The sequence below is a fragment of the Pleurodeles waltl genome, chromosome 2_1 (assembly GCF_031143425.1).
Source record: "Pleurodeles waltl isolate 20211129_DDA chromosome 2_1, aPleWal1.hap1.20221129, whole genome shotgun sequence".
Taxonomy (NCBI): Eukaryota; Metazoa; Chordata; class Amphibia; order Caudata; family Salamandridae; genus Pleurodeles; species Pleurodeles waltl.
Genome location: NC_090438.1, coordinates 316,379,260 through 316,405,698, shown reverse-complemented (window position 1 = coordinate 316,405,698; position 26,439 = coordinate 316,379,260). Strand labels below are relative to the sequence as shown.

The 26,439-nt window shown below is 42.9% G+C and overlaps 1 protein-coding gene across 2 annotated transcripts in view; it reads right to left on the bottom strand.

Annotated features, from left to right (window-relative positions):
- Window positions 1-26,439, bottom strand: part of LOC138264458 (sodium- and chloride-dependent neutral and basic amino acid transporter B(0+)-like) — a 245,105-nt gene that overhangs the window by 75,003 nt on the left and 143,663 nt on the right. Inside the window, exons 7-10 of one of the 2 annotated variants that reach the window (XM_069212544.1) lie at window positions 19,370-19,510; window positions 18,819-19,047; window positions 10,481-10,606; window positions 3,671-3,789 (exon numbers count right to left, since the gene is read on the bottom strand). In XM_069212544.1, the coding sequence (XP_069068645.1) occupies window positions 3,671-3,789; window positions 10,481-10,606; window positions 18,819-19,047; window positions 19,370-19,510 (615 nt within the window). The remainder of the gene's footprint in view (window positions 1-3,670; window positions 3,790-10,480; window positions 10,607-18,818; window positions 19,048-19,369; window positions 19,511-26,439) is intronic. The other variant, XM_069212545.1, reaches the window with a different exon arrangement.

Sequence of the window (26,439 nt, the reverse complement as noted above, 5' to 3'; positions counted from 1 at the left end):
TCTGAATGGGAAGTATATGGTTTCTGGATCCAACCCGTGCTGCATTGCAGATGGCCTTAAATCATACCTAGTTACAGGTCAAGTGCAACCAGATGACTATGACTGAATAATAAATGCTTTTGGGTGCTATTTTCATTGAAATATTTTAAAATGTATATCTCTGGCTTTCCTTGTTGGATTTTCATCATTTTAGTGTCATTGTGTTCATCAAAATATATTTTCTAGTTTTACAAATTGGAGTGGGAATCTTATTGTACTGTGTTTCATCTTTGTAACTGTTTTGGTACTTACAACTGCTACACATTTTCCTAAGTTAAGCATGTCTGCTCTGTACCATAGCTACCCGGCGTTGAGCTTAGGTTTAAATTACTGAAACATTTAATGGACCTAACAAGAATAGTGACATTAATACTTGTGGTGGACTGCCATACATCCCAACTAATAATCCACTTTCTCACATTTATGTTCAGTGGTGGGATTCAGAACTTGTGTTTAACAGTGCCACTCAGCTATCAAGTTGAACCCTGACCCCTAAAATGAACTCAAAGATAGATTTTTTGATTTTTGATTGGCGTCAGGTTTTGATTGTATCAATTTTGATTTCTCTAAATTATATTTGATTCTAATTTTCACCCTATAAAAGTCTAATGGAACATGGAGGTGGATCTAGCGGCCCTGACAATTCTCACAGTGTTGGAGATGAAGGCCCTAGGCAGAGCAAGGAAATTGAAGTTGCGCTAGAGTTCCAGTACAGTGTATTATAAAGGAGCCCTCAAGGCCTGGGAGGAATCCCACCAAGCACAGATCCCTTCTGAGAAGGAAGTAATGAATGCAGCCCTGGAGGACCTAACAAGTACAGTGACATTATTAGTTGTGGTGGACAACCATCCGACCCAACTAATTATCCACATTATTACACCTACCTAATTGATAACATATGGAAACTGCAGTAAAAAGCAAACCTGCTCATCTCCCTACATTATAGCTGAAAGATGAGTTTCTGATCCACGTGGCTTGATGTTTGGTTCCCCCCATCACTTCACACTCATAGAATCCATGGAATATTTGTAAACGTTTCTATTTAGAACTGCAGCTTTTTTTTAATACCTGCCTTGTCTTGCAATAGATTTTACTCTGGCAGATCAATTGCTATGCTTCGAGAATCAATAAGCAATCGTATTTAGTTGACTTATTTTAAATGCCTCGCTTGCAAAATATTTTTTAAGAAATACTGAAAAAAAACTAAAATCTATACTCCATCCTGCATACCAATCTGCACGTTCCTACTGTACCACACCCATGATCACTGCAGAGTAATCTGCTATGCCCTCATGATAATCACCCCTGATCTTCTTCTTTCCATCCTGGTACTGTTCCCTCATCCACACTACATTATTTGTCATGAATGTACTTTACTTGGAATGCCTATTTATCAAGACTTCTAACTCGTACCTGTAAAATACATTTCGATTTCTAAAACTAACAATGTGTTGCTGACAACAGTGATTTGTGTCCTATGCCCTAAAAAGTTCTAGTACTCACCCTGTGTGCACTTATTAAAGACATAGAATGCATATTTTGGTGTATGACTTACAGACATGATCCCCAAGGACACCATTTGATGGGACAAACAACATCTTTAGAAGAAACAAATCACAAGAAGGCAAGTCTTATACAATTTTCAAACCAATGAATGAAACACCCTTTTTCAGAACTCTCTGTTTAGTAACACAGAAATCCAACCCTCAAACCCACAATAAAAAGCCACAGTTCCTGATTTTTGTTTGACCTGGCACATATTATTAAAATGTGCATTAAAACTTAGGGCCTGATTTAGACCTTGGCAGTCTCACCGCCAGGCCGCATTGGCAGCGGACCAGAGAAGACAGTCAAGTGGACAGTGTTCCGCACGCCATATTTAGATGTTACAGCTCTGCATGCAGTTCGCTGATGGAGGGAGGACATTGCTCGACCCAATGGACATTATGCAATGGCAGGGATAATGGAATAGAGGTAAGTCACACACACACACGCCGTACCTTAGCCATATGTCCCCCCCTGCACAACACACTACACAACACACCACACACACATCAATATCCATTGATATTCCACAGAACAGGTATGTGTCACAAACAAACCTTGATGGACATCCATGACACAACATACATTCACCATTGACACTGCACCCCCACATGACACTGCCACAACAACCAACACAACTACCCATTCAGCTACACAAATACACTCACATACAAGCACAATAACGCACACACGGCAACAACAACCACACAACACCACTGACCTGACTGTTGCTTGCAGCAACACAACACACAACACAACATCAAAGCCATGAGCAGGTGACACACATTCTGACACAACCACAACACCCACTCCAGCTCCCACCCCCTCATCCAGCCAATTGCATTGCATACACATATACACATACTGACTCACACACAACTCACAGCACAACATGACAAATACAGGTCCTCTGGCACAGCGTACACATGGACACAGTTGGCAGGTGTGAATGTACCGTCATTGTGGCTCCAGCATTAATTTGCCAACTAATGCTGGTACCATAATGACAGCTGTGTATGTGTGCAATAGGTGTTGTATTCCAGAGAGTCTCCATCCATGCCTAACCCGTTTGTGTCCCCCACATATGCATGTCACAGTAACTTTAAAAAATGACTGTGACTTGTATATGTCTGCAGTGATCCCAACCTCCTGTGCAGTGCCTACCCAAGGTACCCTTGCAATGAAGCATTCCTACCTTTGAGTCTGGTGATGGGGGGGGGGTCATGTTTTCTCTGTGGGTTAGTGGCAGCAGTGACAGCAGGTGTTGTCCAGTCAAATACAGGGGTGGAATCAGAATAAAAGGTGAATTTCACCCTTTTCCCATCCCAGTCCGCCAACTTAGAAGTGGAGGACGGACTACCACTTATTTCTTGGAGGTAAGGCATATCCAAATCCTCACAGCGGGAAGGATGCTGAGGTCCTGCCAGCAGCCACTTTTCCCTCTCCTACCGTTGACATAGGTGGTGTTTTGTGGTGGAGACAGCAGTTTAAGGGTGCACTTTCGTCTAGGGGACTGTCAACATCTAAATATGGTGGGTGGACTGTCACGGCGGAAAACAGGTTTCCAGCCAAAAGTCGACCGTAAGACCATTGGCGCTACCATCTAAATCAGGTCCTTAATCCTAAAATATTACCGGTGGAAGCTAACATTACTAAAAGCACAGGCAATTCTGTGAAGCTTAGAACAAAACATGTCTATGTTTGTTTTTGTATTTGGTTTTAAGCTGTACAATGTTAAATTTAATACAGACAATGTTAACTGAGTCAGAATTAATACTTCAGCAAGTATTGGTATAAAACCAATAATTACTTCGAAACACATCATGCATTGTATATAAGTTTCTCAGTATTATTTTATCATCATCATCAAAGGAGAGAAAAAAAGTAGTGCGATGAGTGACATAAAACATAAATCTTTTTCATGAGTACTTCCAGAGATTTTTAAGGCATTGGTTACTACAACCTACAACGAGTAATAGAATGATATGATCTTCTGCATGTAATGATCACATGGATAGAACAGGAGAATAAGAAGTAGCAAATGGTGACTAAGATGTACAATTTCCATAAATAGATAAAATCATACCTCTGTGACACAAGATAGGCCAAGAAGAAATAAAACTACACAGCAACCAGCGGTGATAGGGATTCTCATTCTTTTCATCAGTTGTGGATATGCGTCTTGTATGGCTGTTGTCATGGTTTCTGCAGGGAATAAACCATTGAGTTTAATTGTGAAGAGTATTGCACTTTGCCATAAAATTCTGTGTTTGTTTAGAAATTTGTGAGAGTAGCTAGATTCTCCCTCATGGATTCTAAATATATAATGGTCTTCCAAAGCTTATAAATTAAATTTTAATCAGATTCTACATTTACATTAAGAGTAATGTCTTATGCATATGTTGTGGCCGACATCCAATTACATTTTTAATAGGAAAAAATCCTGCAACAAGTATATACAAGATGGGTCTTTGCCAGGCTGAGGCACCAGTAAGCATGTCTCTGTGCTTAGCAGCATAACATCAGTTGTACACAACTACATTGTGTCTATAGAGCATCGAGCAATTAAGAATGTTTTTGTACCACCAGTATCTAACTTCACAAAATAAGACTATCCCCGTCCTTTTTGCCAACCATATTTTCAAACCAGCTCCTCTGCTCTATTCTTTGCCTGTTACTCCCTCATCATAAAACTCAATTTTTTGGTGTCCCGATTCTGTAAATTCCCTAACTGGGCATACAACATTTTTTGCTTATGGTGAGCCACCAGATGGCTTGCTTTTTAAGCCCCATGGTTCTGAACTCTAATAACAACTGATGCCTAATAGACAGCCTGAAGGACTATTTGCTCAACGGAAAATGGCTTACCCATTCCTTTCAGTGTAACTCAGTTGACATGAGACATAGCCTCAGGGGCAGCTGCTGGCAGTAAGGGCTGGTGGGGCAATGTGCGGAGTAAGGGGCAGGGGTGGCAATAATAAAAAAATAATAATAATAACACTTACCTGTCGTGCCACCTCGCCTCTGCCACTCCCACCGATTCCACCATCTTGGTGCTTCTGCCTTGTACCCCCCACCCAATCCAGATGTTTTTCTTATGCTGTTGAGCAGCATGAGAGAAGCACTGGGATTGGCCTGAGTGGGCTGAAAAGCTGCTCAGTAAGAGAGTAGGAGCCTGGTCTTGGTCTCCACCTGACTGTGAAATACAGCAATGTGGAGAGTTCTAAGTGTGCCTAAGAGGGCCGGCCAAACCAGCATGCGCACTTAGAGTGCACCTAGCACTCCCCCCCTGACGAGGATGATGTTGACCCCAACCCACCACTCCTAAGAGGAAAAATAAAATTATATTTTATAATACTTTTATTATCATTTTATTTTTCTGTTTCCCTCTTCCTTCCAGCAGGGGTTATGCTCCTTGACCATAGCGGAGGGGCTGCCCCTGCGTAGCATAACACTTAGAGGGATCACTAGGCTCTCACTTAGAGATGCAAATTAACAAGATCAATGTAAGCTGATTTTCCAGGTAACAGGGTCAACTCTGTAAGTGTTTAAACCTAGGTGTACATGGGCTATGAAGGCTTGGTTAAAATGTGTATGTATTTTCCTTAATCTATCCTGCCCATTAGTGTGATGTGACAAATCAATGTTGCAAGGGCTATCAACTACTAGAGAAACATTTATTATTATAATATAGTCGTGCTGAATTCCCAACTCTGTACGGCAGCTCCAAACTTATTTTATTTTTAAGTATTGAGGATTTGGGAAAGAAGTCCCCACTTGTGAAATTAACATAAAATCATCTCTATGGGAAATATGGTGGCTTATTTACAAGCCCCTTGCACTGCTAATGTGTCACTCTTTATATGGGAAAAAGTGATACATCGGCAGGGCAGGGGGATTGTAAATAAGCCAGAAAGTGCCTTATTTAGAATTTGGCAGACAAGGTATTGTGGTGGTAGAACTCATGGTTCCCATAATTTGTTTAGAGTCAGAGGACCCACCAAGTTTCTGAAAGCAGAGGCTTAGATGACTTCACCGGTCGAGACGGACGGACATCCATAGTGGTTCTGGTCCTTTGGTAAAACTACTTCACACTGTTCTCCTGTTCTCCCTGTTTGGAGTCAACTTTCTAACGTAATATTGTACCTTTTGTAACCAACAGTGATGGCCTGGTGGTCCCAAACATGAAAACAAGTGAACAACCCACACATGCTGGGAGAAACCTCCAACTTGTCCATGTCATTTTTTTATGTTTTTTACAAAAATAAAATTCTGCTTTTGGAGGGTTTTTTTCCAAAAAACAACAATATTTGCTTTGCGGGCACATTGTACATGACACCAGCACAGCAAAGCATGAGTGCCTTTAGTCTAGCTCTGGTGAAGCACAGAAATGTTTCCCTGCCTGATGTACAACTCTAAATATGGTGAGCTGTACTCTCCTGACCTAGAGTAATGGAGTATAGCCCTCTACATGGTTATAAAAGCAAATAAAAACAGATGATGGGCAGAATGCTGAACAATGCAAACATTCGCAGCTCTGGGTTGAATCGATCATTTGTTTTCTCACCACGCCACTCCACTTTGGACCTAGCCATATGCAAATCAATGTTGACCCTGCTCCCCATGTTATCTGTCCTGCCTAAATTGCCAAACCAAGTCCTCCATGGACAGGAAACAAGCATCCTGGGACCAGTTTCAGGGTATCATCCCTCATTAGCCAGGCTAGCTTGAATCCAGTGGCACAGTGAGCACCCTTCGCACTTAGGGTGACAAAAGTAAAAAGAACAGATGATGGACGGAATGCTAAACAATGCAAACATTCACTCCACTCACAGATTTGGGGTTAATCCATCATTTTTTGCTCACCACGTCACCACAGTTTGGACCTAGCCATATACAAATTAGTCTAGACCCTGCTCCCCATGGCAACAGTTTAGCCTCAACTGTCAGGCCAGGTCCTCCCTGGACCAGAAACAAGCATCCTGGGACCAGTTTCAGGGTATCATACCTCATCAGCCAGGCTAGATAGAATCCAGTGGCACAGTGAGCACGGGACCCACGTCTGGGCATACCTTTCCCATGTAGGGTGACAAAAACAAAAAGAACAGATGATGGACGGAATGCTGAGCAATGAAAACTTTCATCCCCTGTCAGATCTGGGTTAATCCATGATTTTTTTGCTCACCACGCCACCCCAGTTTAGACCCAACCATATGCAAATCAGTCTTCACTGTGCTCCCCATGGGAACAATTCAGCCTGAACTGCCAGGCTAGGTCGTCCCTGGACTGGAAACATGCATCCTAGGACAGGTTTTAGGGTATCACACCATATCAGTCAGGCTATCTTGCTACTTAGGGTGGCAAAATCAAAAATAACAGATGATGGATGATGGATGGAATGCTGAACAATCCAAACAATATCTTCTCCATAACTAATCCCAATAAATTTACCAGGCTATGGCCCTCATTCTGACCCTGGCGGTCTTTGACCGCCAGGGCGGAGGACCGCGGGAGCACCGCCGACAAGCCGGCGGTGCTTCAATGGGGATTCCGACCGCGGCGGTAAAGCCGCGGTCGGACCGGCACCACTGGCGGGGTCCCGCCAGTGTACCGCGGCCCCATTGAATCCTCCGCGGCGGCGCAGCTTGCTGCACCGCCGCGGGGATTCTGACCCCCCCTACCGCCATCCAGATCCCGGCGGTCGGACCGCCGAGATCCGGATGGCGGTAGGGGGGGTCGCGGGGCCCCTGGGGGCCCCTGCAGTGCCCATGCCACTGGCATGGGCATTGCAGGGGCCCCCGTAAGAGGGCCCCTAAATGTATTTCACTGTCCGCTGCGCAGACAGTGAAATACGCGACGGGTGCAACTGCACCCGTCGCACAGCTTCCACTCCGCCGGCTCGATTCCGAGCCGGCTTCATCGTGGAAGCCTCTTTCCCGCTGGGCTGGCTGGCGGTCTGAAGGAGACCGCCCGCCAGCCCAGCGGGAAAGTCAGAATTACCGCCGCGGTCTTTCCACCGCGGAACGGTAACCTGACGGCGGGACTTTGGCGGGCGGCCTCCGCCGCCCGCCAAGGTCAGAATGAGGGCCTATATGTTTATATACTTTATGTAGTTACTGGGTGAAATTATAAAATGTTAAACCAGTGTCTAGAAGGAAAATACACTCAAGGCGCATTCAAGAGCAAATTATCTTCCCTTCTGCTCTTAATAGCGAAGAGATGATTCAGCACATTGCAGTCTTGACAAGAGGAAAGAGGTGTAAAGCACTCTAATAACATCCATATTAGCCATATTAGTGTTTCTTAGATCTTGTGGAGTCCACTTGCACTACTTTCTGTAGACTGGCTTCTGCTGTGCTACTGGGTGATCAGAAAAACCTTTGATTTACATTGGAGTGGAAGACTGGCCAAAAGTGAGGTTCTGCTTTCCATGAGTAACTTCTGTCATCTTGAATAAGTGACAAATGTGCCAATAAGAGTTCCTTGAACCAAGTAAACTCTTTTTAAAAGGGCAGATTGAGGTCATGAAGATTTTTTTTTAGATTTTTTCTTTATTCGAAAATCAGAAATATTCATAAAAAATGTGCACATCTACATGCAACAACCAGAAACACAAATAGCCAACACGTGTTCCACAATTTTCTATCAGGCATAACAATAATGTCCAATCTAAAATAATTATTCATAATTTAATACATAACGTTTGGGGTGATGGAAGACAACTTGATACAAATGTTTTGTAGCTACGATCAACCTCCTGGGAGCATTATAACCCACTGGCTGTATGAGGCCTCTGTGTCCACCTGAAAAAGTGAGGTTTTTGCTGATATCACACTGTATTGAAAGGGTGTATGGGTAATGTTTGACCTTACATCAGTAGTGTGATATTCCCCAGATGTTTTGTCTCCACTCCCCTATTTTGTGCTGTACTCATTTTGTTGGCTTTGGGACTCTGGGCACTTCCCCCCTCTAACCAGTAGCAAAGTGCGTATGCTTTGTCCCATAAACACGGTAAAATTGGTAGCCCAAATGACATATTTAATTTACTTATAAGTCTCTACTAAAAGGTACTACCTGTACCCAGGGTATGTAAAATAAATGCTACAAATGGGCTACAGCATTCCTTAGGCCACTCATGCAAGTACTGTAAAACATGTTTCAGGCTTGCCACTGCAGTCTGTAGTGTAATTTTAGTCTGCCATTTCGACCTGGTAAAATAAGCCTTTTACCAGGCCTACACCTTCCTTTCTAATACTTATAAGCCACCCCAAAGGTAGGCCCTACAGGTTCAAAGGTCAGGTTGCATGGTATTTAAAAGAAATAGGACATGTGCATTTAAGTTTCACATGTCCTAGTAGCACCCATGGACTAAAACTGGGCAACATTATTACACTTCATACGTATTAACTTATTGCCATGACCAATAAATCACTTACAGATGTTTACATATACATATTTACAAACATATATGAAAATTCAGGATTTACACTTGTTTCCTCTGTCGAATGATTGTCAAGATGACAGTAAAGTATTCAGAGACATAAATTACTCCATAATGATGCAAACGTCATTGGTCCTTGCCTGAAGCTGATTTATGGACATGGCATATGTAAGCCAGCATTTAAGTCTGTGTTTATATCCTGTAATGCTAAACACTTGCAAAGAGTCTACATTTTTGTGGCTTAATGAAGACTTTTAAAGATAAATAAGAACCAGCTACAGTCAGCCAAGTATTTTCTTCCTGAACCATTCAGGAGCTACCCGTTGCATTAATGCAAACCTTCCTGGTCTCTTCTCTAAAGGTATGTGTGGAAATAAGCACCTGATGTCAGAAGAGTGCACCCCAGTTACCATATACTTCTGATGTCAAAAGGAGAGGCTTGTAAACATACACACAGTGAATTGTGCCAGGCACTCATCATTACCTTCTACTTTTTTCAATGGATGCTAATCACGCACACTTTGCAATGTGCAAACCTTAAGTGTTGCTCAGTTGCATTGCATGTCCCTAGTTGCTGGATAATTTGGATGCAATTGACTTTTGCATTTACTCAATCACTCTTTCTTCTCAAAGCTTTTTTTAAATCCATGGTTGTTTTAATTTGTAGGTCTGATATTAGTCAAGAACTTTAGATTTTACTAAAGTGATATATAATGCACTGACTTATAATGAAGTTCAGCCAGCCTTCTTCATCCATTTGGTCTGATATTGTATCACTCACATTTTTCTACCACCCACTACAGCATGCGGCATTGGGCAATGGACCTGCTCACTTCAGTCAGTATCTAACTTCACATGACTGACAGCATTCTGCCATTTCACAAGGAGCACATTCACACAGAAAGTAGTTCCCTACAGTGCCAGGGACTATTATGGCAAAGTGTGCTTTTTGAGACCAAAAACTATTTTTGTTTTTAGCCAATGTTCTTTTTTAGATTGACAAGAGCCCAACAGCTTTCGCAACAGTAAAGTTTTACAAAAACCATGACAAAATAAAACAATCTTTAGCAAATCCATGAAGCTGTCGGCCCATTAACTTTACTAATGCTTGTTTATATTCATCTGTGTTTTAAAAAAAATTATGGTGCTATTCACAGGTGCCAAAAATGCATTTTTGTGACTGCCTTATTAACACACTGGGCATAACCTACTTGATTACTCACTTCTGGCAACTTACATCCAATAATTACATATTGACTCATATTTGGATGTGAATGGCTTGCCCACTATGAAATCATGAATAGATTTCTAAGTAGTAGGATCCAAGCTAGAAGTTCTATTCAGTATTATAGGTATAATGACACTCAAAAGATCATTGGGATCCACACTACAGAATATAGACTATTATCACAATTCATGAGCTATAATCTATTCTCTACAAAATGTTTTGCTTACCTATCAAAGCAAACTGGGAGTCAAGTCCCAAGGACAGGAGCATGCAAAAAAAGAGAATGGCCCAAAGTGGTGAAACTGGCAATCTGGTCAAAGCATCTGGATAAGCAACGAAAGCTAATTCGAATCCTAAGAGGGAAACAGCACATAATTATATTCCTTAGTAACATATTTTTATATTTTTTGATCTCAAAGAACACACAGTAATATTGCTCAGTGGATATGCATTGCAAACAAATGTATGAGAAAGGCTGAAATATGAACCAATGATTTAGATTGATATTTCTGACTGTGTATGCATGTGCACCTTTCTTTGGTAGATGGCCCTCAAGTTTTATCTCTTCATCTGTGGCTCCCAAGGAGCTCAGAGACCACAATACTAAATATTAATAATAATATCTGATGCTCCGAGAACAAACGCTGGTGCAACTATTACATATTAGTGCAATTTAAAGTCATCCAACTAAATACACTGAGACCCATCGGAAATCCCAAAAAGAACCTAAAGAATGCATATGTCCCAACCTAAAGGACATAAGGGTAAAGAGTAAAAAGCAACTAAGGGACAAAAATAATTTTGAAAAATGTCATTGGGGCAAAATACCAACCAATGAAGGTAAAAAGTAGGCAGAAAGTGAAGGTTCAGTGTATCAGAAGCTGAGTCAAGAGTCTTCTTAGAGATTCAAGTGCTAGCCAAAGCTACAATCAGCAAGCATGGGGAACTGGAAAAGCTAGATGTGTGTACTTCTCCATGTCCAAGGGAATCTGCTCTACTCCTAATGTGTGGTTGGGATCTATACTGTAATCAATCAGAGTAAGTCCTAGTTAAACTGTAAATTTTGATTAGGTAATGCCTCCTCTGATCGGCCCATAATGGTGTCATCTTCTCTCATCTCACAGTGTAACTTTTCAACATCAATGTAAAGTCCCAAGACAATCCTGGGAAGAGAGTTGTCCTTGTTCTCCTGTACAGTATTTGTAACATGGATGAATAAGATTTTCTCAAAGCCTCTGTGTACCTTTGCAAGGTTGCTTTCTCAGGCTATCTATTAATAAGACGACAGCATCTCTACTTCCAAACTAACATTCTCTCTCAGCACAAAATACCTAATGAAATGCCATGTTAGCAGAAAATGGAAAACAGTTTCTCATGTTTAAGAAATTGAAGGCTTAGTCATGCTAAGGGATAAACTAATTCAACTGCACATTTAATTCATATTAGCTTTTACAATACATTGTAATGAAATGTCAATTATACTGTCAGTTATACTTTGTCAGTTAAACTTCATGTTACAGTTAAATGCAAATGAAGTAAATTGTTAGTGCATATAAATGAACATTAATACATGACTACAGCAGACGTATTATGAAATTTGTTATTGTTTCAATGGTAAGGACTCTCTGGCAACATGAGGATGGTTTCAGAACCACGATAAATTGTTCCATTTCGGTTAATATGGTTTTGTTGCAGGATGGATTATTAGTAGGGATAGCATGTACTCACCACTATCAATAAGGCCACCACCCCAACATAAGGTCTGCTCTAGGTCTCAATACATTAGCCCCTGGCACTACCCTTGGTAGCTAGCTGCGAGCAGGCAGGCTCAATTTAGGAGACAGGTATGTAAAGCAGATAAATACAGTTAATAAGTAAGATACCACACACAATAAAAATTCCTACACCAACTATTAAAAATAGGAAATATTTTTATCTTTAAAATGACACCAAAACAACAAACAAATGAATTTAGGGAACTGGAGATATGAATTTTTAAAGATTAAATTAAAAAAATGTGCTTTCCTGTACCTAAAAACCAATGGTGCCAATCTAGGATATCTGGTTGTGCTAGACCGGGACCAAGTCACAATTTGGGGCTAACTGCGATGGAGGCCTGCTCGGATACACTGAGCAGGAGGCCTCGGTCAAAATGTTGCCTTTGGACTTAGTTGCTTTTCTGGAGGATTTTCTCCAGACATTGTGTGATTTTTGATGCAACGTCATCGGATTGCTTCTCTGCGAGGCTCCGGTCATATCCTGGAAGTCTGCAGCTCCTAAACTTTCAGCGGGATGAACCTGAAATTCAGGCTGGCTTGCGGTTGAAGGTAGTCGGCTTGGCTCTCAACATCAGGTTGGTCCACTTATGGAGATTTTTCCAAAGTTGCTCCAAACTTCTTCAAACTTCTGGGACTTATTTCTGAAATTTCCCCTTAGGGAACGTCTTGTGGGAGATGGTGCAGGTAAACTCTGTTAACCTGTTGCTTTCAGGAAGTCCCCCCCTTAATCCTTTTGGAAGCAAGGCAAAGTCCTCAGGGATATTGTTCCTAGTGTGCAACAGGAGCAGTCTTTCAGAGAGCAGTCCTTTGGGGTGCAGACCAAGGTTCCAGCAGGGCACTCCTTCTTTTCCTTGTAGTTTCAGGGAGCAAATCTGAGTTGCTATGCAGCTCTCACATGGTTATTTAATGGTCTTGGGGGACAAGCAGGGGTGCACCACTGTCCAATGAGATTGAGGGTGCTACTCAAAAGCATGACAGCTTCCTCCAAAGTGTAGCATATTCTTATTCCACAAAGTACTGCACTTTAAAAATACAAGATGGAGGATTCCTCTCCAGAGGAGTAAGACCTGACTAAACCCACCTACTGGCGTGGCTCATTTCCATTTACACTCCCCTTCCATACCATCGCAAATTCTATTCCTTGGTCTTCCGTCTGGCTAGGAGGTACAGGAAGAGGGGCTAGGCCGGGATGGCATTCCTTTCTGTCCTATCGTTTTTTAAACCCAGTTTGATTTACCCAGCCTCATTTCTGGCGTGTACTCTTCCCTATGCAGGCCAACTATCACCTCCTCAAAGCAGTTCGGCAAAGCCTGTTAAGGCTGACCAATCAGGAGAGGTTGCTAGAAAGCTGCATTTTGACTCACAGAAAAGAAAATCCTATAACTTCTCTTCTGAATTAGTTAAGATAAATTCAACAGTATAAAGTTGTTGTATTCATCATTACCAATCTTTTGAGATCTTGAATTACATTTTTAGCTCCTTCCCAGAAATAAAATAATCCAATGTTAGCCTAGGAGCTATGTGTCTACAGTGGGGGGAACAAAATGGGTGTTTTCCCTCACCAGGGCATTTAAAACATCTTTTATAATGTCTCTGCTTATAATTACATGACACCCACCCTGGGGTTCCTAGGGGAAACCTTAGTGTGACATATATGTACAATAAGGTAGATTACCACGTTGGAAGAACTTTTAATTCCAAAGCCAAATTCGTATATATTTTACTTTTAAAGACGGTCTGCAAAGCAGGACTGCCTTTAAAAATGACAGTAGGCAACACAGCAGTGCACATACCAGTGCAGGAAATCTACTGCGGCCTCTAAATCTCCCTACCCCATTATATACTAGGGACTTAAAGGTAGTTTGAATCCCCCTTGCCTCATTATATACTACGGACTTACAGGGGGTCTGCCATTGCCAATTGGAATTATACCTAATTACTATATACCTTATTTAATCAGAGCACTGGCCCTGGCCCTGGGCCTGGTTAGCAGAGCCCAGGACACAGTCAGAGACAGTTACCACCAGTATCAGTCAGAAAAATGTGGGTGGATAGGGCTAAAAGGATGACTTTCTCACAGGTTATATCCCGCAGGTTTTCTCATCTATCACTATAGTGAATGCATTCGATTATAGGAGAGGAATACACCACTTTACATCAATGCACTACTGTTTAGCACAGTTAACTCGATAATATGGTTGCATACAGATCAACATTGTGGCATCAGGAATGATAGCGATCCACGCTATTCCATAGACATGTATTTCAAGTTGCTGCACAGGATGTGCCACTGTTCACTTGCAGTTTTCTGTATATATGGTAAGACATTTCACATAGCAATGTTTTGTAACTCCTACACATCCTTTATCAGCTACTGGGCAGCACTTTTGGAACTCTGTCAAGCTAGGCCTTGATTACTAGGGTTTAGCAACATTCCGATCCCTGTGCAAACATGTATTGCACAGGGGTGCCAACATGTGTTTGCACAGAAATGGTATTTACCATGTGTAGTAAATACCTCACCTATTCTGCCTAACTTGTAATGAAGATAAAGGGGGTGATTCTGAGCGCGGCGGACGGCGGTCGCCGCCCGCCAAGCGGTTCCCGCCGAAAGACTGCTCCGCGGTCAAAAGACCTTGGCGGTCATTCTGGCTTTCCCACTGGGCTGGTGGGCGACCGCCGAAAGTCCGCCCGCCAGCCCAGCGGGAAACACCTTTCCCACGAGGAAGCCGGCTTAGAATGGAGCCGGCGGAGTGGGAAGGTGCGACGGGTGCAGTTGCACCCGTCGCGAATTTCAGTGTCTGCAAAGCAGACACTGAAATTCTTTGTGGGGCCCTCTTACGGGGGCCCCTGCAGTGCCCATGCCATTGGCATGGGCACTGCAGGGGCCCCCAGGGGCCCCACGACACCCCATACCGCCATCCTGTTCCTGGCGGGTGAACCGCCAGGAACAGGATGGTGGTATGGGCTGTCAGAATCCCCATGGCGGCGCAGCAAGCTGCGCCGCCACGGCGGATTCCCATGGGCAGCGGAAAGTCGGCGGTACACCGCCGGCTTTCCACTTCTGGCCGTGGCTGTACCGCCGCGGTCAGAATGCCCGGCGGAGCACCGCCAGCCTGTTGGCGGTGCTACCGCCAACCTCCGCCATGGCGGTAATTACCGCCAGGGTCAGAATGACCCCCAAAGTGTGATGAAAAATAGGCATGAATACAAACACCCAACGTTAACATGATGGAAATCTCATGGTTTTATTGAAACTAGCATCAGTAGTGCTAAATTCATATACAGTATCAGTATTGCAATTTTCTTGGTGTGATGTTATGACCTTGTAAACTGGAATTAGCAAATTAAAAGGATCTTTGTTATCATTTTTAAAGTATTTTTTTATTTATATGGAATTCAAAGGTGCATGAAATTCTACCTACTGGCCACAAGATGTCGCCTCTGTTAAACCGATCTTTTAGTACACAGGAAGAATGATACCGCACACAAGGCTAGGTGAACACATTTTCCTTCCCATGTGTATTAATAAGATCTGTGCATCCTTTAGTATAAGACCAGTATGGGCTTTTAATTCTTTGAATCTCACAGCTCCCTGGTTCTGTAAAGTTACAGGAAAAGTACCTAAACAAGTATTGATAAAGTCAACAATTCTCTCTGTTTTTTATGAGTGAGGCGCTTGTTCTATGATTGTTGACCGTGTGCATGTGTGTGTTTATGGATGAGTAGATACATGTGAATATGAGAAAATGGGTGGATCAATGGATGAGTGACTGATTGCAAGATGGTGTGGGCCCAGAATACTGAGAGAAAATATTTTGGTATCTTACTATTGTAACCAACTGCCCTACAATTATTTTTTGTATTAGGATGGTTCCAAAGAATGAGGGGGGTATTGTCTCTTTGAACTGCTCTTCAGGCATACTCTCCTGGGCCCAGTCATCCTTATTACTGAGGTTCAGAACCAGTGCCATAGATCTCCCACAAATACCATGGTTCATTGTATCCTGGGACTTTAATTGTAGATAGCCCAGTTCACACATAAGTAAAAAACATGTATTGGTCAATCAGGAGTTAATCAGTGAGTTGTAGAATTAAAAGATCACTCTGTGTACGTCAGAAGGGCTACATGCTTTTCTTCATGTATGTACCTTGAAGATATACCTAGAGTAGTTAAGAATAGCAAATCTGTACTTCCCTATATGCACTTACCTTTCAATATTTTGTCCTCGATACTTCAGCTACGGTATTAAGATATCAAAATATTTCATTCTCGATATTCCAGTCCTGCCAACCTACAACCACATTTCACTGTGTGAAGAGGGGGTGTGAGCTTGGCGAGGGCCGTCTTGTGCGGAGAGCTACCTAAGAGGCACTCTCCCCTCCAAAAATCATCCACACCCCCCTCCCAAAAACAAAAAAGGCAACCACCTATTTGCTGGAGTGTTTACATAGCCCATAATGGACACTGACTGCTTACAGCCTGAAAAGACAAGCTGAAAAGCGACTTTGTGAAGTGGTTTCCAGGTCGTCTTCCCTGCCATCATGTGATTTCAGCTCCTCGTCGGGTGATCATGTGAAGGTAGCTGAAATCGTGTGACACATGTTGGCACTGTGTAACTTGGCAGGTCTGATAATCTATGTTACAGCCATGAATGATGGATGAATTGTTGAGTGACAGTTTATGCATTGACCAATGGGCTATTGCACAGCTGGAAAAATAATTACATTGATGGGTAAATGAGTGAATGTGTGGATTAATGAGTGAGTATGCAATGAGAAGAGTGACTGCTTGGGTCGATTAAATGTTGTCGGGTTGAGTATGTGAAAGGATAAGTGAGTGAATGAAGGCTTCTTCAACCCCTCATTGCTACATACACAGCTGGGTAATGCAGTGAAAAATAGAACGTGCCCATTCTTGAGATGTACTAATTGTGACTATGTCATTGAGGAAGGGCGCTAAATAGTACTCTGGCAGACCCCCATAATCATGGTAGGTCATTTCACAGGTGATCTTAACAAGTTGTCTTACTCAGCTTCCCTTATCGGGTTCGATCCAGTCTCTCACTTGTCTTCTCTCACTGTCCTTGCACTCACACTAGCAGCAAACCACTTATTCTTATCTCTAGTACTTTCCCTCACACACTACAGTTCATTGACCCATCCTTATCACACCACATCTTACACATGACGTGGTCCCTCTCCCTCAGAACGACCACATCAGATCCACCATCCAAAAGAAAATACCTCCGCGATTTCTATCTTTGTACCTTGACCAGCTGTACAATAACCTCAGATCTCCATCTCGCTGCATGCACTCAAAGCTTTTAACAATTTAAGAAACAATCGCTCATGCTAAACTCTTCCAAAACAAAAATTAAACATGACCATGCAAACTAGAACCCACAAATTTGCTAATTATTTTTCAGTTCCTTCGGAACCCCCCCAGTTTCAGCTAGACACCGTGGTCCTCATTTTAACATAACTGTATCACCGCAATCCTTCATTTCCTTTACTGCCACAGCTGACAGTTACCAAGTACTCAATGCCCTACATCCACTACAGTATACACAAAAAAAATGTATGTGCTTGGCCTGAGAAAATTAGACTACTGTAACAACCAGCTGGTTACCTTTCACAAATACGTGTTCCTTTCACTGGACAACCTTTTACGCTTTACAACAAGAACTCTCTAACCTCCCTTAGCATAACTGGGAATCTTACAAATTGATAATTCTGGTCCTTAATGCCATTACCTGCCATTCCCCTAACATCTCAAATGTTTACAAGGTATGCGTTGTCCTGCAGCCTTTTCTTATTTAATCAAACACGTCTTGTCTCACTGAAAAAGTTGGTGCTGCTTTACGATTCTACTTATTTGAACTCCTCAGGCCCTGCCTCTAGAATCAGCTCCCTGACAAACTGTGATATAGCTGATCTCTCCCTGCTTTTAAAACTTGACTTAACTCTCACCTACGTATCCATGAAAATGAACACAACCATTTTCTACCAACCTACCACCACTCTACTACAAGCTGTAAAAACGTAGATACGTTTCTATGCTAAGATGCACAGCAAGTCACTTGTAAATATTTTCATGGTTTGTATTGTCCGTGATCCAACATACAACGTGACCAGCACACAAAAGTACCTGTATGCCACCCAAACAGCAATAGCCTTTTTTACAGTACGTTGCCATGTAAAACCAACAGTTCATGTACAGCATTTCTTGTTGAAAAGCTACCGTTGAAAATAAATACATAACGAAATAAAAATAACTATTTGATGAGCTGCAAAGCTCTTGAAAGTCCTATTGATCTTTATTGTTAAAATGTCTACATGCTCATCTGCATGTTGGGGAAGCAATGTAACAGTTGAGATAAGAAGAAAATAATCATAAAATATGCTGTGAAAATGATGTGCAGAAATGACCAGTGCTTGTAGAAAAACACAGGGGCAACCCCTAGACCAAAGCTGGACTTAGGTATGTGTTATGTAAAACAACAATGTCTAGTTAGGCATTATTCAAAATTCATATAATCATTTTGAGAAAAATAACAAATGTCTCAATGCGCAATAAATGGACAACACATAAAGACATCATAAAAGATCATGTTACCAAATAAATAAACAGGAGAATGATTTATCTACAGAACAAACATAGTTACCATACTGATCTACTCTAGACAACCTTCAGAACTCATTTTGCTAAGTTTTCCCAAATTATGCCAGGATGAATCTTAGATTTAATGCATTCATTACTTTGATATTAGTAAGTATAACCTACCTTCTTTTGCCACGGTCTCTACAGATTTCCCTGACACATGAGCCATATGTCCCAGGATAGAAAAGATCACGAATCCAGCTAATAAACTGGTCAGGAGGTTAATGAAGCAGACCACAAGAGTATCTACATAACAATTGTTGTGGAATTTATTGTAGGATGAGAGAGCCATTAGACCTCCCCAAGCCGTTGAGAGGGAGTAGAAGACTTGAGTGGCCGCATCTTTCCAACCCTAAATTGAAGATTAGTTTAGATTAATAGTTGTAACATTTCAGTTGTGAAGAAGAAGAAACAGAGTTACTAAGAATTTACATATGGATGCTACATTTCTATACTTGTGTCTTAAACATGCTAAACAGTAAATTTGAAAGCAAGAAAATATAAGATTCAGGTTTATAATGAAGTTAACAGCTGTCAATAAAATATACAGTAGTTATCATAATAATATGCAACCACGCTTATTACCAAGCACTGCAAATGTGCATAAACAAAACTTAACAGCAACTGTAGTAATAAAAGAAAAAGGGAGATTATTTTTTATAGGAACTTGTTACCTCTGCGTTACTCAGTTTTGATATGTCAGACTTGGTTCCAATGAAAAAGTCAATTCCGTTCACAGCGCCGTCCAGACTAGCGCCACGTCCTAGGAGTATTATTAGAACAACATACGGGAAGACAGCTGTGAAGTAAACCACCTGCAAAACATGAAGCAGACACAAATGTGAAAACGCAACGTAGCTATGATCAAGAGTTTTAATTCGGGATGAGTAAGTACCCCTTCCTCAAAAAGGAACACAATTAAAATGCTAATTAACTCTTCACCATAGATCAAGAGTATATTGAACTTTTGGAACGGTGCAGAAGTCTTATCAAAATCTTCACATTGATGGTTTAGGTTCCATATGGTTGTAAGAAGGTATTCAGAGCTTAATACTTGTGCAGCAATAGTTATTATAAAATGTCTCAAGCAATGGTGGTGTGTGGGAAAGACTTGATTACCTTTAGAATGTGTATCTTTGATAAGGTTAAAAAAAGTGCAGGAATAAATACATGCCACAAAAATGAGACATAAAAAATAAACATTTGAACAATTGGTCAGCCACAATCAGAGCTTAGTCCCACACTTGCTAAGCTCTTGCGTTGCCATTGTGTCATGCAAGGCAAAACAAGGGCTTAATTGATAATTAGCCATGCAAAGTTACCTTGAGGTATTCTGCTTGAGTAGGCATTCCATGGGTAAAATGTGGGAGTTCCCACGCATCCACCCATAGATTTTGGGGCATTCCTAGAATTACTAAGGGCAGTAAACCCAGGAATGGGTCAATATACTACACCATCCCAACAGAACCGTAAAGAGGGGAAATATGTTTATTTCTCCTCGTTATTTCCTCTTTCTACATGTTCTGTATTCTGCAGCACATATAGAAAAAGAAATATGCCTCTGAGGATAGCTTTTGTGCAGGAACGTCTCCCTTACCACACGAAAACAATCCTGCCTGTAATACATGCCATTTCCTAGTACATATGGGTATTCCTGCTCTCTCCGTTGGGCACAGTGCAGCAAGTTGTCTTGCTTCGTTGTGCTGTGCCAAATTTGGCTCTTAGGAGCTTACATACAAGCCCCATGGAGCAGGGCAGCACAGCAAGTGATCTTGCTGTGCTTCCCTGTATCACAGAGAAATGGAAGAAAATGAGGAGAAATAAAGATATCTCTCCTCGTTGCACCTGTCCTGGGGAGGCATAAGACTTTGTCACATTCCCAGATTTACAGATTCTTGTAAATCTGTGAATGCATCAAAACCCATGGGTATTGCACGGGAAACCCACTGCAATGCCAATGGAACACCGCCCTGATGCAGTGTAAGGAAACACTGTGACTTGCACTGTGTTGCCTTACACCCTATCGTTAAGGCAATGAAAAGCCACACAATAGATATGGGCTTCCACTATCTGCTATCAGTGTGTCACAAAAAGTGGGGCATCAGCGGCTCACAGGGCTTGTAAATAAGTCCCTTAGTTTGTACTGGTTGCTAGCACGACAGGCACTGAGTTTAGGGTCCTGGACTGCTTTAGCAACATATTTCAGAGTTAAATTCAGGCACAGACTCGGACTAATCAAGAGATTTCAAAGAAACCGTACTGCTGCTGGCAGTTTTAGTGTTTTCCAGTGACCGTCATCAAACCCAAAAGGACTAACGGGCTGTCTTATAAGGTCAAAAGGAAGATTGTTCCCAAACTACTACCATGCCCTGTCTTTTATAGACTATAGGTTTTTGGAAGCTTTATTTACCTTCTTCAAAGATTTTTCTTTCTAAAAACGGATGGTGCCTCTCACTAACAATGGTTGATATGCTTCATCGTAGGGCCTTCATTCACAATCACCCTATCAGTGCAAGGTGGGCTCATCCTTACCTCTTTTGAAATTATATGATGCAGTGATGTTAGAAGAAGGTGGCATGTGTTAGAGGCAAAATTGTATTAGAACAGGGAGTTACATCTATTTTGATTAGTTTATCTCTGGCATACAAGGTTAAAACCAATGGGAGAGAGTGGGTCCATATTAACAAATGCGCTATCGCCAACTGATAGCAGTGTGTTTGTGTCCAATTAACGGAAGGGGCATACTCAAATGAGTTTGTTCATCACTCATGACGACTGCACACCTTTTTTGGATGTGATAGCCATGCTGCAAATTATATTGCCCATTTTTGGCACAAATGAGGTTGTGATGTATGCATTTGTAACCATGATAATACTTTTATGGTTCTTACAAAAAAAACATGAGAAGTCTTGAAAATTGATCGATAACATATCAGGTCAATTAGAATTGGGTGGCCATGACTGGACCAATTAGTTCATTATACGGGGACGCTGACCGGAGGGTAGGTCCACGGTACAGGACAACTGACATAATTTGTCAGCCTTAGTCCTTGGCACGCGTTTCCCAAGGAGCTTCATCTCAAATTTGGGGATGGGTGACCTTTTTTGCATTAGCCAGTTGACTCAAAGTAAGTGACTGTGTTTTAACCCCACTTTTGGGTTTAATTTATGTTGTGTTATTTGGAGAAGTTGCTATTTTCTTTTTGGGCCTGATTAAGCGTCGATGGATCCGGCTGGAACACTAGACGCGAAACATGTTGACCCTTGATTAGAGGTACCATAATAGTTACAGTCCTCTTCCAGTGTTTGTTCTTTGAGCGTAATTGAGCACCATCACTCAACCTTTTACTTTCATTTTGGTTTTAGTCTTGGTCTTCATCTCTTACGTACTGATTACATTTATGATGTGTTTCTGAGATGAATAACAAATGTTAAAGTTTTTTTGTTCTCTCCTATTTGTGCTGGTGCCTGGATTAAGGTATCCTTCTCTATATAGTTTGAACCCACCAGTCACTATAAGAGCAGTACGGCTTAGAGCCCACATTTGGGGAACCCGTCAGGCGTTGTAGCGCAGGCCTGGCGAGGAGCATTGCCGATGATGAAGCCAGTCATCCATTGTGATGCGGGAGGGCTCTTGCTCCTGAGGCACTGGGTCCCCTGGAACTTTTGCGTAACTTGGAACAGTGTAGCCTTTCACTTTTTGTGATTATCTTTATTGGGAGACTGTACACTGGACCATTAACCTCCGCCCCCCCCCCCTTTTGTCTTGGATTATTTACGTGCCATTAATCATAATACGCTCTAAACACTGATAGATTTCAATATTTAGATAACTTCTGCTCTTATTTTAGAACCTGACTTAAAAGGCCAGCATTGTTGTATGACTCAAAAGTCACTTACATCATTTTAAAGCCGGACAGCCCTGTTGCGTCATTGGTTTATACTGATATTCTATGGAATGTTAAGGTCATGGACAGTGCTGATCAAGCTAGTATGGTCCATACAACTAGATTAGCTCCCATTGTGAGTCGGGAAGTGTCCAACCCATTTTCTTTGGTAACCTATAAGAATATCTTCTCATCCTATTTGAGATGTCCAAATTCCGTGTGTGTCCCTGGTTTGTCCCCATTGTGTTAAAAAAGCCTATCCATGTGCCAATTCTGCATATTTTGTCACTGTGCATACAACGTGTGATACCATTTATTTCAGCCGATATTCATCAACATGATGTCTCGAATTGGACTTTTGTTGTAGCCATTTTGGGGATGTGGGGTGGGAATAATAACAATTATGTTTGCTGATATGGATCCAGGGCAGGGCCGGACTGGACATATCATGCATCAGGCATTTCCCTGGGAGGCTGGCAGGGTGGGGGGCTGGTTTTGCATCTGTGGGGGCAAGTTTTGTAACTAGGGTTCGATTTAGCAGCGGTGTTGCAATGTGGGCCCCAGTAAAAAAACAAATAAAAAAAAACAAGCAACAACTAAGAGTTTCCAGCCTCCCGGGGCCAGGCAGTGCGCTCTCCCACTTATCCCCCAGTGACCCCCACCCGTCCTGGGGCTGGTCTGAGAAAATGGCCAGGGCTGCTTTGGCTTCCTAGTCCGGCCCTGATCCAGGATGACATATCCCAGTACTGGATATGATGGTCTTTTATTATGTATAAGTATATTCCCTTTGAAATAGTGTTGTGGAAATATTTTGTTGAAACCCAAAGTATGTCAGGGTGAATTCCACCAGTTCTCAATATGTAGGATATCGGTATGTGAAAGTGTAATGCCTTGGAGTTATTGTAACATAACCAAAGCAGTGAATTGTTGGCAAGTCTGTTCTGCTTATGCCAGTGAATGTATTTTAAAAATGAAAATTAATAGCTGAAATAATTGGAGCAGTTTGCCAAAATCTGCTAGGCTAAACCTGAAAGTAGCTGCTGTGGCTCTGATGAAACTCATCGGTTTATATCACAATTCTCACTGGGAAATAGATATGGATCTTTCTTTCCTTTTCTTTTTTTCGGTTACTTAAAACCATAAAGGACACAAAGAATAATTTTGAATACAAATCAAAGTTTGACAGATATTTCCAAGTAATCAATCATATATTATTTATAATATCAATCTGCATTCATCATAAGGTAAAATAATGATACATCATATTATCATAAGCTCCGATTGAAATTGACACACTGTAGCTAAAATACAATGCTAAATGATCATTATTCTTTAATAAACAAAAGGGAATTAACTTAGTATTCTTAGTAACACACAGCAAGCGCCTGTTGTGTGTGCATTTCAATAGCTTAGGTTCCTCAAGGTCTAACAGCCCCAGTTGAAAAAAACAGGCTAGATTAAAATGTATATCAATCAATCAGGGGATTTGTAAAGCGCACTACTCACTTGTGAGGGTCTCAAGGCGCTGAGGAGGGGAGGGGGAGAAGAAGGGGAGGTGGGTTCTGCTATGGGCCGAACAGCTAGGTCTTGAGAAGTTTCCTGAAGGTAAGGAGGTCTTTGGTCTGGCGCAGGTGGGTGGGTAGAATGTTCCATGTTTTGGTGGCGAGGTGTGAAAATGATCTACGACATGTGGGATGGTTGCGAGGGTGAGGTCAGCAGAGCAGAGATGCCGGGTCAGGGTGTAGAAGGAGAGTCGTTTGTTTAGGTATTCTGGTCTGGTGTTGTGCAGTGGTTTGTGAGCGTGGGTGAGGAGTTTGAAGAAGATTCTCTTGTTGACTGGGAGCCAGTGCAGGTCTTTCAGGTGGTCTGTGATGTGGAAGTGGCGGGGGATGTCCAGGATGAGGTATGCGGAGGTGCTCTGGATGCGTTGCAGCCTCTTCTGGAGTTTGGCAGTGGTTCCTGCATAGAGGGCATTGCCGTAGTCCAGTTTGCTGCTTACAAGGGCTTGGGTGACTGTTCTTCTGGTTTTGGTGGGTATCAATCTGTAGATCTTTCGGAGCATGCGGAGGGTATTGAAGCAGGAGGACGAGATGGCGTTGACTTGCTGGGTCATGGATTGTGAGGGTCCAAGATGAACCCTAGGTTGCGTGCGTGGTCGGTGGGAGTCAAAGCGGTTCTGAGAGTGGCAGGCCACCAGGAGTCATCCCATGCGGAGGGGGTGGAGGCGAAGATAAGGACTTCTGTCTTGTCTGAATTGAGTTTGAGGCAGCTGCTCTTCATCCATTGATTGATGGCCTTCATTCCTTCGTGGAGGTAGGTCTTGGCGGAGTCCTTGGTGAGGGAGAGGATCAGCTGGGTGTCGTCGGCGTATGAGATGATGTTGAGGTTGTGGGATCGGGCAATACTAACGAGCGGGCCATGTAGATGTTGAAGAGGGTCAGTCTGAGGGACGAACACTGGGGTACGCCGCAGATGATTTCAGTGGCCTCCGAGCGGAATGGGGGGAGGCGGACTCTCTGGGTTCTGCCGGTGAGAAAGGAGGTGACCCAGTCCAGGGCTCTGTCACGGATTCCAGCATTGCTGAGGCGTGAGTGTAGGGTGTGGTGGCAGACGGTGTTGAATGCGGCAGAGAGGTCCAGGAGGATGAGGGCCGTGGTTCCGCTGCTGTCTGGTATGGTTCTGATGTCGTCAGTGGCGGCGATGAGGGCGGTTTCGGAGCTGTGGTTGCTGCAGAATCCGGATTGGGAAGGGTCCAGGGTGCGGTTCTCCTCTAGGAAGCGGGTTAGTTGTCTGTTGACGGCCTTCTTGAGGACATTTGCCGGGAAGGGGAGCAGGACCATACGCTGGAAGTTCTTGAGGTCCCTTGGGTCCGCCTTGGGTTTTTTGAGGAGGGCGTTGATCTCGGCGTGTTTCCAGCTCTCCAGGAAGGTGGCGGACTCGAAGGAGCTGTTGATGATCTTCCGTAGTTGGGGTGCAATGGCGGAGTTTGCTTTGTTGAGGATGGTGTTCATGATTTTGATGGTGCAGTTGTCATTGACGGGGGTCCAGGAGAGCAGGAGGTTGGTCGGAGGTGAATCTGTGGTGTTGGTGGTTGTTGGGGGTCTGGGTGCTGAAGCTGTCATGGATGTCTACAATCTTGCGGTGGAAGTAGGAGGCTTGGGAGTCGCAGAGGTCTTGGGATGGCGGGATGCCGTTGGGGTCGGAGAGTTCCTTCACAACATTGATGAGCTCCTTGTGTCCGTGTGCATTGTTGTGGATTTGGTCTTTGAAGGTGGTTCTTTTGGGGGCTCGGATGAGTTGGTGGTGTCTGCGGATGGCGTTTTTTAAGGCTGTGTGGTTGTCCAGAGTCTGATCTTGGCACCACTTTCTCTCGAGTCTTCGCCAGCTTTGCTTAGATTCGTGGAGATCGGTGGTAAACTAGAAGGCCTTTCTGTTGGTGTATCTATTGGAGGGATTCTTGATTGGGGCGAGAGTATTGGCACAGGTTTTGACCCATTGCCTGCCGTTGCGGGCAGCTGCATCAGTGTCGGTGGTGTTGATGGGTGGGTTCTGGGAGAGGGTCGCGATAAGTTGGTCTTTGTTGACCTTGTTCCAACTGCAGTGGGAGATCCGTTGTGGGCAGTGGTGTGTTGTGGGTTTCTTGAAAGAAAAGTGGACGCAGCGGTGGTCTGTCTAGTGGAGCTCGGTGGTGTGGCTGAAAGAGACATGATTGCTGGCGGAGAAAATAGGGTTGAGTGTGTGTCCTGCAGGGGTGGGTTGGTGTTGTGACGAGCTGTTTGAGGTCGAGGTTGGAGAGGTTGTCGAGCAGGGTGGCGGTGTTGTTGTCGTTGGTGATCTCGAGGTGGAAGTTTAAGTCT